The following is a 13,127-nucleotide window of genomic DNA, read 5'->3' on the forward strand; positions in this document are numbered from 1 at the left end:
GGACCTGAGCCCTAGGACCATGCTTCAGGACTACCTGACATGATGACTCCTTGCTGTCCCCAGTCCACCTGGCCGTGCTGCTGCTCCAGTTTCAACTGTTCTGCCTTATTATTATTTGACCATGTTGGTCATTTATGAACATTTGAACATCTTGGCCATGTTCTGTTATAATCTCCACCCGGCACAGCCAGAAGAGGACTGGCCACCCCACATAGCCTGGTTCCTCTCTAGGTTTCTTCCTAGGTTTTGGTCTTTCTAGGGAGTTTTTCCTAGCCACTGTGCTTCTACACCTGCATTGCTTGCTGTTTGGGGTTTTAGGCTGGGTTTCTGTACAGCACTTTGAGACATCAGCTGATGTATGAAGGGCTATATAAATAAATTTGATTAGATTTGATTTGATGTTAATTTGCTATCTGGGGGGCCCTCAATCGATGTGTTCATAATATGCTGTCTGGGGGGCCTGACCTCCAGTCTGCTCTCAACGCAGACTGAACCCATAATAATATTAACTTTTCTTTTGGGGGGAGGGGATGGTTGGAGTCCCCTGGAGGTCGGGGCCCCATGGCACATGCCCTGCATACCCATTCGGTAAGCCGGCCCTTTGTGTGTATGTGTCTGTGTGTGTGTGTGTGTAGGCTAAGCATGCTCACTGGTACGTCTGTGTGTGTGATTCAGTTTGTTTTCTATGCCATATCCTTGCTTTGTGGTGCACTAAATGAGAACAGAGCTAAATAGAGCAAGGCCTTAGCAATGGGACACCATCTCCGCCACGACCTCTGCCTCTTGGAGGTGTGAGCTGCCTTGCCATGCTAAACATAACATGTATACAACATGCATGGAAAATGACTGACTCAGCTGTGCACTATTAAAAGAGCTCAAATCCCAAAGTATTGCTGGGGGGACGGGGACTGCTGGTCAGAGCTACAATCGGTGTGGGCTGAGGCTGGGAACATTGCCCCAAATGAGAAGACCTAACCAGGAATACTAGCAGACATTTTTCCATCAGAGGTCTAGCCACCCCAAACCGTAAGTGGCAGCTGTGGGAATGATATCAAACCATACTACAGGTGTGAAATGGAGACAGTCAGCCAATGACACGGCCAGGACAGTATTTGCACGTTTTGTGTTGAGACACAAGGAAACTTGTTACTGTAACTGTATAGTTCCATGTTCTGATTTCATTGTAGTTTGTGTAGGGATGGCAGGATAACATCTATGATTACGGTCCTTCGTTTTTTTCCCACAATGTGTCTTTATTGCATTTGTTTCATTCATGTTATTCTTGGATCTATTAAGTTTATCGTGGAGTTGTGCTGATGTTACCGTACAGCTTTTGAAAATAACATTGCTATAGTATTTTTAGGTCAGGATATATTTGGAGCCTCCCTTTGGACAGACACACACTGTACAGTACATGGTAAACTGTGGCTTAAGTGCTATTACAACACTCAGTAGAACAAATACTGTGGACCAATCACACTTAAACTGTAATGGGACAAACTGGGATTGTCGTAGGTGGTTATTGCAAAGATATAGTAATCTGAGGAGAGAAAGTTACTGTAAAGTGACTGTATCTTATACTGTATGAATGAGCTATGAAATGTTGAGTCACCTTGACTGTCTGACATATTCGGTATGCTTCACATTGACACTGTCCTAACTGAAGATGGGTTTCACTTTGCCCTTTGTGATAATTTGAGGTCATGTATCAAGGAGTATGTCTAGCTCCTTCTGATGAAACAACCAGACAGCATTTATTAGAGTGATCATACGTGCTATCTTTTAACTTGCTCTGTCACTACAGTACATGATCAATATCTGTCTCTTCTGTTTCCGTTTCAGAGTTATAATAGTAACTAAAGGCTTAAAGGCCCAGTGCATTCAAAAATGTGATTTTTCTGCGTTTTATATATATTTCCACACTATGATGTTTCAATAATACTGTGAAATTGGGAACATGATGATAACGCCCTTTAAGTGTAAGAGCTGTTTGAAAAGACCACCTGAAAAATCAGCCTATTTTGATGGGATGGAGTTGTGACCTGCCTGGTGACATCACCAGTTGGTAAATTAGTTAATAGACCAATAAGAAAGAGAGCTCCAACACTCCCAGCCAATAACAGCTAGTATTCAGTTTTCTCCTCGAAATCTTATCACTCCCAGACAGTCCTAGCTAAATTCTTATTTGATAAATTGCCCTTTTCTAAAAGCATTTTTTCTTCTTATTTTTGACCATTTTAATTTAAAACAATCACAGTAAGGTACTAATTGTTGCCCGGAAATGATTTGATATTGAGATCAAAACATCTGCAATTGACCTTTAACAGTTGTCTTTAACAGGGTCTTTTGGATACCAAAATCTTGGGCCTGGAATGTCTGTTGGTATGAAAAACATTTTGAGAATGTTCAATATTCTCACTTTGATTATACAATCACCCATAGAATTTGAATTGAATTCTTATTCTATGTATCACTTCTCATCCATTAGTCAATCCATCGATTATTGATTCATCTTGAACATGCTTTCATCATATCATATAATGGACTGTAGACCAACGTGTATTTCTATAAGGATGCACTGCATACTTCTGAACAATATATTTACTGCCTGTATTTTTAATTGAAAACTATTACGTTTTCTCACTAAACACTAAAACATGGCACTATATGCTACTGAAAATTATATTCCCATTGGTCTTTTCCAGAGTATGGACCCAGCTGCAATTCTGCTGGTGCCTGTTGTGGTGGTGGTAACAGCAGTGGTTATTTTCCTGCACAGTCTGGTGCTCAAATTCTTGTCCACAGCAATGGTACACAACAAGGTGGTCGTGATAACAGATGCCTTAACAGGACTGGGAAAGGGTAAATCCTTTGTTTTGATTTTGAAAAACAAAGCTCAGAAATGAGTGCATGTAGAAAACTGTTACATTGTTACTAAAAAAGTATTATGTCTGTAAATGTATTAATCCAAACCTTTGCAGAATGTGCAAAGTTGTTTCACGAGGGAGGAGCAAGAGTCATCCTTTGCGGAAAAACTTGAAGGTTTTGCTGATAACCTGACTAGCGCTGCAGACCCTAAATCAGTAAGTATGTCATAACTCTTAAACCCAACAGAGCAATTATATGGTCTTTATATGCCTGATACAAAGTAGTACCTTGAGTGTGGCTGAGGTGCACCCGTGACCAGCTCGGAAACCAGAGGTACGGAGAAGGTACGGTGGGATTCGAGATGGTCAGTGACCTGTTTGTTGACTTGGCTTTCGAAGACCTTAGATAGGCAGGGCAGGATGGATATAGGTCTGTAACAGTTTGGGTCCAGGGTGTCTCCCCCTTTGAAGAGGGGGATGACTGCGGCAGCTTTCCAATCCTTGGGGATCTCAGACGATATGAAAGAGAGGTTGAACAGGCTGGTAATAGGGGTTGCGACAATGGCGGTGGATAGTTTCAGAAATAGAGGGTCCAGCTGATTTGTACGGGTCCAGGTTTTGCAGCTCTTTCAGAACATCTGCTATCTGGATTTGGGTAAAGGAGAACCTGGAAGGGCTTGGGCGAGTAGCTGCGGGGGGGAGCTGTTGGCAGAGGTTGGAGTAGCCAGGCGGAAGGCATGGCCAGCCGTTGAGAAATGCTTGTTGAAGTTTTCGATAATCATGGATTTATCGGTGGTGACCGTGTTACCTAGCCTCAGTGCAGTGGGCAGCTGGGAGGAGGTGCTCTTGTTCTCCATGGACTTCACAGTATCCCAGAACGCTTTGGAGTTGGAGCTACAGGATGCAAACTTCTGCCTGAAGAAGCTGGCCTTAGCTTTCCTGACTGACTGCGTGTATTGGTTCCTGACTTCCCTGAACAGTTGCATATCGCGGGGACTATTCGATGCTATTGCAGTCCGCCACAGGATGTTTTTGTGCTGGTCGAGGGCAGTCAGGTCTGGAGTGAACCAAGGGCTGTATCTGTTCTTAGTTCTGCATTTTTTGAACGGAGCATGCTTATCTAAAATGGTGAGGAAGTTACTTTTAAAGAATGACCAGGCATCCTCAACTGACGGGATGAGGTCAATGTCCTTCCAGGATACCCGGGCCAGGTCGTTTAGAAAGGCCTGTTCACAGAAGTGTTTTAGGGAGCGTTTGACAGTGATGAGGGGTGGTCGTTTGACTGCGGCTCCGTAGCGGATACAGGCAATGAGGCAGTGATCGCTGAGATCCTGGTTGAAGACAGCGGAGGTGTATTTGGAGGGCCAGTTGGTCAGGATGACGTCTATGAGGGTGCCCTTGTTTACAGAGTTAGGGTTATACCTGGTGGGTTCCTTGATGATTTGTGTGAGATTGAGGGCATCTAGCTTAGATTGTAGGACTGCCGGGGTGTTAAGCATATCCCAGTTTAGGTCACCTAAAAGAACAAACTCTGAATCTAGATGGGGGGGCGATCAATTCACAAATGGTGTCCAGGGCACAGCTGGGAGCTGAGGGGGGTCGGTAGCAGGCGGCAACAGTGAGAGACTTATTTCTGGAGAGAGTAATTTTCAAAATTAGTAGTTCGAACTGTTTGGGTATGGACCTGGAAAGTATGACATTACTTTGCAGGCTATCTCTGCAGTAGACTGCAACTCCTCCCCCTTTGGCAGTTCTATCTTGACGGAAGATGTTATAGTTGGGTATGGAAATCTCTGAATTTTTGGTGGCCTTCCTGAGCCAGGACTCAGACACGGCAAGGACATCAGGGTTAGCAGAGTGTGCTAAAGCAGTGAGTAAAACAAACTTAGGGAGGAGGCTTCTGATGTTGACATGCATGAAACCAAGGCTTTTCCGATCACAGAAGTCAACAAATGAGGGTGCCTGGGGACATGCAGGGCCTGGGTTTACCTCCACATCACCCGCGGAACAGAGAAGGAGTAGTATGAGGGTGCGGCTAAAGGCTATCAAAACTGGTCGCCTAGAGCATTGGGGACAGAGAATAAGAGGAGCAGGTTTCTGGGCATGGTAGAATATATTCAGGGCATAATGCGCAGACAGGGGTATGGTGGGGTGCGGGTACAGCGGAGGTAAGCCCAGGCACTGGGTGATGATGAGAGAGGTTGTATCTCTGGACATGCTGGTTGTAATGGGTGAGGTCACCGCATGTGTGGGAGGTGGGACAAAGGAGGTATCAGGGGTATGAAGAGTGGAACTAGGGCTCCATTGTGAACTGAAACAATGATAACTAACCTGAACAACAGTATACAAGGCATATTGACATTTGAGAGAGACATACAGCAAGGCATACAGTAATCACAGGTGTTGAATTGGGAAAGCTAGCTAAAACAGTAGGTGGGACAACAACAGCTAATCAGCTAGCACAACAACAGCAGGTAAAATGGCGTTGACTAGGCAACGGGGCCCACAGATAAAACATAAACAAGCAGAATGGAGTACCGTGATTAATGGACAGTCCAGCGTGCATCAGCTATGTAGCCAAGTGATCAGTGTCCAGGGGGCAGGGAAGCTGGATTAGTGAGTGTTATCCATGTTAAAAAAACTAACAATGACTAAATAGCTTGTAGCTGGTTAGCTGGTTAGCTTCTGGAGGTTCTTGAGTGTGTTCTAAAAATTAAAAATAATAGCGATTCCGTATCACATTGGGTGAGGCAGGTTACCAGACGGTATAAACAAATTAAAAATCGAAAAGAGATAAGAGAGTAAATATGGGTCCAGTGAGTGTTTGGGATGCGGCGATTCAGACGGTTAGCAGGCCTGTGCTAACAAGCTAGCAGTTAGTAGGCCGGGGCTAAACAAGGTAGCAGTTATCGGACCGGGGATAAACAAGCTGGCAGTTAGCAGGCCGAAATAGCAAGCAATGAGATAGCAAGGGCTAGAGAGTTAGCCTTTGGGGGACGTCGCGATGGGGTGAGTCTGTTTATTCCTCTTCATGCGGTGACATCGATAGACCGGTCGTGGGTCCGGGTAATTGTAGCCCAGGAGTATGCTACGGTGGTAGGTATTGTAGCCCAGGAGTATGCTACGGTGGTAGCACAGGGGCTCTGGCCGGGATAGCTTCAAGCTAAGTGGGTGGAAACATTAGCCAGCAGTAGTCATCCGGGGTAACGGTTTAGCTAGATAACTAGTTGTGAAGATCCAGCTGAAAGATGTTCCGTTTGCAGTGGGAATCCAGGGATAAAAAATTAATAGGTCCGTTATGCTCTGGTTAGAGTCGCGTTGTTCGAACTGGCGAGGGCTTTCCGAGCTAAAGGTTAGCTGATGACCGGTTAGCTGAAGACCGCTAGCATAGCTGGTAGTTAGCTGGCTAGCTTCAGTTGGGGGGGTACCGGTTCCGAAGTAAATATATATACTTTAGGAAAAAAATAGCTACATTGGGTGAGGCGGGTTGCAGGAGAGTATTTGGAAGCTGAGGTTTAGCAAAATGTTTTAAAAGATATGCGAAGAAAAAATATGTAAAAATGAAAAAAGACGATATATACAAGGGACACGACACGTCTTACGTCTTACTGCTACGCCATCTTGGATAGTGATCGCAGAGACGCTGGAGTATTATGGCTGTGTGGATGTGCTCATTCTCAACAGCAGCCTTAAAGTCAAGGCCCCAGTACAGAGCACATCACTGAAGATGGACAAGCTAGTTATGGACAATAACTACTTTGGCTCTATCACAGTGGCTAAGGGTACTATATTATAACAGAGCATAATTGAACTCATTTAAAAGGAATTGAAGTTTGAGAGTTGTGTTACATTGGTCCCTTCCACAGGTTTTCTGCCATCCATGATGTCGAGGAGGACTGGCCATGTGATTCTGGTCAACAGCATCCAGGGCAAGCTGGCTATGCCTTTCCGTGCCACTTGTGAGTTCAGTCATTTTCATACCGACAGCAGGCCTACTTCTGAATGTAGTTTGATGAAGTTTAAATTAACAGGTATTCAGATGTACAGTATGAGTTCCCTCAATAATGGAACAATTTAATGAGCGGGAGATCAGGGTCTGGATTTGGCTTCTGCTGGGTTTCAGATGCTGCCTCTAAGCATGCGGTCCAAGCCTTCTTTGACTGTCTGCGGGCTGAGGTCCAAGAGTATGGCATCTCTGTCAGCACTGTCAACCACACCTTCATCATCTCCCCTCCACCTGGGGAAAAGACCAAGAAGTCCATCTGGTCAAGTAACCTGCTGTCTCAGTTGATGATCTTAATACTGTGTGTTGTTTTGGTCTGACTACTCTAACCAACCTTATCCCGCCTCCCCCTCCCAGTCTTCTCCAAACAGAAGTTTATGGGCATCACACCAGCAGAGGCTGCCAGTGAGATCCTGAAGATTCTGAACAGCAAGAAGAGAGAGGTGGTCATGGCTCACTCCCTCCCCAAGATGGCCATCTATGCCAGATCCCTTTTCCCAAATGTATTTTTCGCTGTGATGGCTGCAGGAGTGAAGAATGCTGCAGGAGTGAATAATATTGCAGCTTTAGCAGATTCAGAGGAGCTGTAGTCAACATAGCATTGGATTGGCACTGGATTCTGGATACTCACCACATAGAACTGGGAATAAGATGATGTGTTGGGCCAGCACTTATGAATGTCAAATATGGAGGACCAGCTGAGACCGGAATAAAAAGAGAAGAAGACAAAACGATTATTGAAAAATGTTTTTGCTGAATGTTTATGTTGGAAAAATGCTGAAACTAAAATAACTTGGGTATTTCATAAGGTACACAACTTGCTTCAGCAGAACTGTCATATAGCAGAAATTAGGGAAACTGTTGTTTGTGTTATTGGGAACTGTATATTAGGCCTATAGAACCTAGAAATAAACCTTGTTTTGAACTCTGACTCCTTGTCTTTACTTTTCATAATATATGTAACATTGGTAAAGAGACCACTTTGTAGCCTACAGATGGAATTGAAGATTCATATTTGTATTTTGTGACAGAGGTGGATGGTAATTTAATTACAATCTCAACTCATTATAGTCATGAAGTAACTATTTTACGCTGGCTAGTGGACATCAATGGAATTGCATTGGGAAAGACTGCGCACAGCCACGAGCGAGAATATCGATATGGCTTTACGAAAAGTTGATTTTTCGCGTCTATGCATTGAACAGCACACCTCATTCTGTAAAAGTTTTGAATACTCATATGTCTGCCTTTAGTGTATTGAGTCCTAACACCGATTTGAGAGTAAAACATGACCGACAGAACCTCTGCTTTTCTATCAACCTGGACGGCGAAGGTGAGCGTGAAACAGAGCAGGGATTGCCATTTACAACCAGGGGGTTATAGTAACTTGAGGCCGGTGTTCATGCATGGCCCACTTGGGAAGGTTCCTAGTTAGGAACGCATGACTGTGGGGAATATAATATGTTACACGTATAAATAATATTTTACTCTCTTGGCACAGGACATCAGGATAGTGCGGTGCTGCGCTACAAATTTACGAGCAAGAAGGAGGTAGATCTACTGTCAACTTATGTACCCGAGTCTTTCAGGGGCAAAGGTGTTGCAGCTCTTCTGTCAAAGTTAAACTGTCGTGACTATGGAATCCCATTTCCGCCACCCCCCAAAAATGTAAAGGCCCAGTGCAGTCAAAACATGTTTTACTGTGTTTTATATATATTTCCACACAGGTTTGAATAAATTTGTGAAATTGTGAAATGTCATTCTGTTTTGGTGGGATGGAGTTTTGGCCTGCCTGGTGAAATGAACAGGTGGTAAATTAGTAAATAGTCCAATTAAATATTGTTCCAAACTACTCTGCCAATAACAACTAGTTTTCAGTTTTTCCCTCCCTACTCAGACCACTCCCAGACAATCATAGCAAAATTATTGCTTGAGAAATTGCTCTTTGCTATTTGAAAACAATCACTGTAAGGTACTTAATTGTTACCCAGCAATGATTTGATATTGAGAATTCAAAAAACATCTGCATTTGACCTTAGAAAATGATTACACTATCTAAACATTTCTAGGTACTATCTACAAATTTTGAGATACATAAGTCAACATTTTGAGATACTTTTTTTCTAACCTTAATTTAACTAGGCAAGTCAATTAATAGCAAATGATTATTTACAAGAACGGCCTACGAAGAGGCAAAAGGCCTCCTGTGGGGATGGGGCCCAACTTGTTTAAATGTAGGACAAAACACACATCACGACAAAAGAGACACCACAACACTACATAAAGAGAGACATAAGACAACAACATAAATAGACAGGAACATGACAATACTTGGTAGCAGCACAACATGACAACAACAACATGGCGGTAGCAGCACAAACATGGTACAAACAAACATTGTTAGGCACAGACAACAGCACGAAGGGCAAAAAGGTAGAGACAACAATACATCACGGGAAGTGTCAGTAAGTGTCCATGATTGAGTCTTTGAATGTAGAGATGGAGATAAAGCTGTCCAGTTTGGGTGTTTTTTGCAGCTCGTTCCAGTCGCTAAGTTAGCTGCAGTGAACTGAAAAGAGGAGCGACCCATTGATGTGTGTGCTTTGGGGACCTTTAACAGAATGTGACTGGCAGAGCAGGTGCTGTATGTGGTGGATGAGGGCTGCAGTAGATATTTCAGATAGGGGGGAGTGAGGCCTAAGAGGGTTTTATAAATAAGCATCAACCAATGGGTCTTGCGACGGGTATACAGAGATGACCAGTTTACAGAGGAGTATAGCGTGCAGTGATGTGTCCTATAAAATGTTGAGATATTAAGTCCTCGCCCTAGGGAGGACTCCTGGTCCTTTACACAGACACAGAGACAACAACTGTGAGTGGTCAATAGAGCTAACAGTGCTGAGCTTGCTTTATGCAGGGTTGCATCATGTAGGACTTTGCATCTGTAATTAAAAAGTAAATCACACAACAAACCATTGCTATTGTGTTGATTGATTAATTGCAGTCAATCATTTTGAATTAAAAAAGGTCTATGTAGCTTAGCCGCACAAAGTTCGAATAGAATCAAATTTGATCACATTCATATTTTCTCTTCACACAAATAAATGGGCCTATATTTAATATATAATTTAGGTTGTAAATACATAGCTTCTGCTATAAATACATGATGTTACTGCTTTGTTTCCCTTGCCCAGAGGGAATCAGAGTGCTTAGGCTTCTCTGGCTACCTGCAGCTGTGGTTGTTATCAGTAGGCTACAGTTGATCAGTTTGTGCTGAAGTTGACAGATGGAAATCACCACACAATGCTACAAATAAATAAACATGGCACGGCAGGTAGCCTAGTGGTTAGAGCGTTGGGCCAGTAACCGAAAGGTTGCTGAATCCCTGAGCTGACAAGAAAAACATCTGTTGTTCTGCCCCTGAACAAGGCAGTTAACCCAGTGTTCCTAGGCTGTCATTGTAAATTTGAATTTGATCTTAACTGACTTGCCCAGTTAAACAAGACAGATGCGTAACCTTAAACATTTTAGATAGTATTGACTTTTTTTGTATGTGGTGGGAATTGGCTTCCATACATGACTCATGATGTCTTTGGTAACAATAAAATAGTTGCATGTTTGGTAATATTTTTTAATTGCAATGTTATTAATATTATTTATTAATACATTTGAACCATTCTCTCCTCTATTTAGGCTGCCATGGATTTTCTAGTGGAAGAAAACCTCAAGGCCCATATATCTTGTTGTTATATTAAGAAATATGTTAAGGAAACCCCACTTCTTGATTATAAGGATTTATTATCATCTGAATAAACTGCATCCTTGATGAATAGTGGTTGGAAAGAATGGTAATTGTAAAAATACATAATACTTTATAATAATGTATTCAGTATTTACAGTGCAAGTCAAAAGTTTGGACACACCAATTCATTCAAGGGTTTTTCTTTATTTTTACTATTTTCTTCATGGTATAATAATAGTGAAGATAATCAAAACTATGAAATAACACATGTAATCATGTAGTAACAAAAAAAGTGTTAAACAAATCAAAATATATTTTAGATTCTTCAAGGTAGCCTTGATGACAGCTGACAGAAACGGACAGATGACAGAAACGGAAGTCCACCATTACTTGAAGACATAAAGGTCAGTCAATCTGGAAAATGACAAGAACTTTGAAAGTTGTACAGTTGCAAAAACCATCAAGCGCTATGATGAAACTGGCTCTCATGAGGACCACCATAGGAAAGGAAGACCCAGTTACCTCTGCTGCAGAGGATAAGTTCATTAGTTACCAGCCTCAGAAATTGCAGCCCAAATAAATGCTTCACAGAGTTCAAGTAAAAGACACATCTCAACATCAACTGTTCAGAGGAGACTGCATGGTCTTCATGGTCAAATTTCTGCAAAGAAACCACTACTATAGGACACCAATAATAAGAAGAGAATTGCTTGGGCCAAGAAACACGAGCAATGGACAATAGGCTGGTGGAAATCTGTCCTTTTGTCTGATGAGTCCAAATGTGAGATTTTTTGTTCCAACCGCCATGTGTCTTTTTGCAACACAGAGTACGGATGATCTCTCATGTGTGGTTCCAACTGTGAAGCATGGAGGAGGAGGTGTGATGGTGTGGGGGTGCTTTGCTGGTGACACTGTCAGTAATTTATTTAGAATTCAAGGCACACTTAGCCAACATGGCTACCACAACATTCTGCAGCGATATGCCATCCCATCTGGTTTGCGCTTAGTGGGTTTATCATTTGTTTTTAAACAGGACAATGATCCAACACACCTCCAGCCTGTGTAAGGGCTATTTGACCAAGAAGGAGAGTGATGGAGTGCTGCATCAGATGACCTGGCCTCCACCATCACCCGATCTCAACCCAATTGAGATGGTTTGGGATAAGTTGGACTGCAGAGTGAAGGAAAAGCTGCAAACAAGTGCTGAGCATATGTGGGAACTCCTTCAAACTGTTGGATATGCATTCCAGGTGAAGCTGGTTGAGAGAATGCCAAGAGTGTGCAAAGCTGTCATCAAGGCTACCTTGAAGAATCTCAAATATAAAATATATTTTGATTTGTTTAACACTTTTTTGGTTACTACATGATTCCATATGTGTTATTTCATAGTTTTGATGTCTTCACTAATAATCTACAATGTAAAAATACAAATAAAGAAAAACCCTTGAATGAGTAGGTGTGTCCAAACTTTTGACTGTATGTGTATATATATACATATTGATTATCAGCCTGCTTTCAGTCTACCTTATTTTGCATTCTCTGACCTTTGAGAAATATTTATTCAGGAGTACGTTCAATGAGAGCCCAAAATAAGCAACCATGTTTGAGTCACTTCAAATGTAGCTTACTATTTCCATCATAAAGGAAAAGTTATATTGATAGAAATAATTCTTCTTTATAAAGTGGTCTGTTGTATTACTTGCTTGTTTAAATTATTTGTGAATAATCTCTTAATTGTTTGTAAATGTTTCATTGATTGAACAATTGTCATTTCTATAATAGATTACATTGATATCAAACACCCTCTCCTTGTCATGTCTTCAGTAGAGAGCTACCCAGTCTAGTCCAGGTCTTCATAATGTTGTTCTTTTGTTCTCAAGAAATATAACACCTGCAGAATAGAGGATAGACTTTATTGATTGAATCATCCCAATTCAGGATTTGTACAGAATAAAAATAGGATAAATAAACACAATGTTTTTTTTGGAAATCAGATTACAGTTTTGAATCTAGTCATAGATAGGGATCCTGTATTAATCTCTGAATACTCAAGAAGTAAAGAGTAATCTCCTTTAAAATAGTATTATCTGGAAATGACAGTGGGTTTAAGGGCTTTAGTTCTAATCAAGAGGATATTGCCTTTCAGGACAGCAGTATAGTGCTCAGACCTTATAACTCTACACTTACTGCTGTACTAGGGGGATTTGGAAAGTAACCTTATCCTTTGGACCGGTTTTTATACGGTTATTGTAATGGTACCGCACTGATGATACAAGGACAATGTTTGTTGAACGAGCTGCTATTACTACAGTACGTTACAGACACTTTTTTAGTTCCAGTTAATGTAACATTTTGTATTAAATATTCATTGGACATGTTGAGGGCAGTTACATTGTGTGATAATAAGGAAAGATTATTGTGGGCCAGTGGTGACTAATTCATTTTCTGGGGGCGTTTTAAGCTGACATGATTGGGTATAGACCAAAGATCCTTGAAGAGCAATACACCTTTTGAA

The 13,127-nt window shown here is 41.9% G+C and overlaps 2 protein-coding genes across 2 annotated transcripts; both read left to right on the top strand.

Annotated features, from left to right (window-relative positions):
* Window positions 1-750: 750 nt before the first annotated feature.
* Window positions 751-7,594, top strand: LOC135555221 (dehydrogenase/reductase SDR family member 7C-B-like). Its single transcript, XM_064987546.1, has 6 exons — window positions 751-789; window positions 2,706-2,862; window positions 6,497-6,649; window positions 6,734-6,826; window positions 6,991-7,137; window positions 7,228-7,594. The coding sequence occupies exons 1-6, from the start codon at window positions 751-753 to the stop codon at window positions 7,458-7,460; spliced, it is 822 nt and encodes a 273-aa protein (XP_064843618.1). The 3' UTR covers window positions 7,461-7,594.
* Window positions 7,595-7,990: 396 nt separating this feature from the next.
* On the top strand, window positions 7,991-12,416 carry LOC135555378 (protein NATD1-like). The gene is made up of 3 exons (XM_064987750.1): window positions 7,991-8,203; window positions 8,372-8,488; window positions 10,562-12,416. Exons 1-3 carry the CDS (start codon window positions 8,110-8,112, stop codon window positions 10,681-10,683), a joined length of 333 nt encoding a protein of 110 aa, XP_064843822.1. The 5' UTR covers window positions 7,991-8,109; the 3' UTR covers window positions 10,684-12,416.
* Window positions 12,417-13,127: the final 711 nt, after the last annotated feature.

The sequence above is a fragment of the Oncorhynchus masou genome, chromosome 15 (genome assembly GCF_036934945.1).
Source record: "Oncorhynchus masou masou isolate Uvic2021 chromosome 15, UVic_Omas_1.1, whole genome shotgun sequence".
NCBI classification, from domain to species: Eukaryota; Metazoa; Chordata; class Actinopteri; order Salmoniformes; family Salmonidae; genus Oncorhynchus; species Oncorhynchus masou.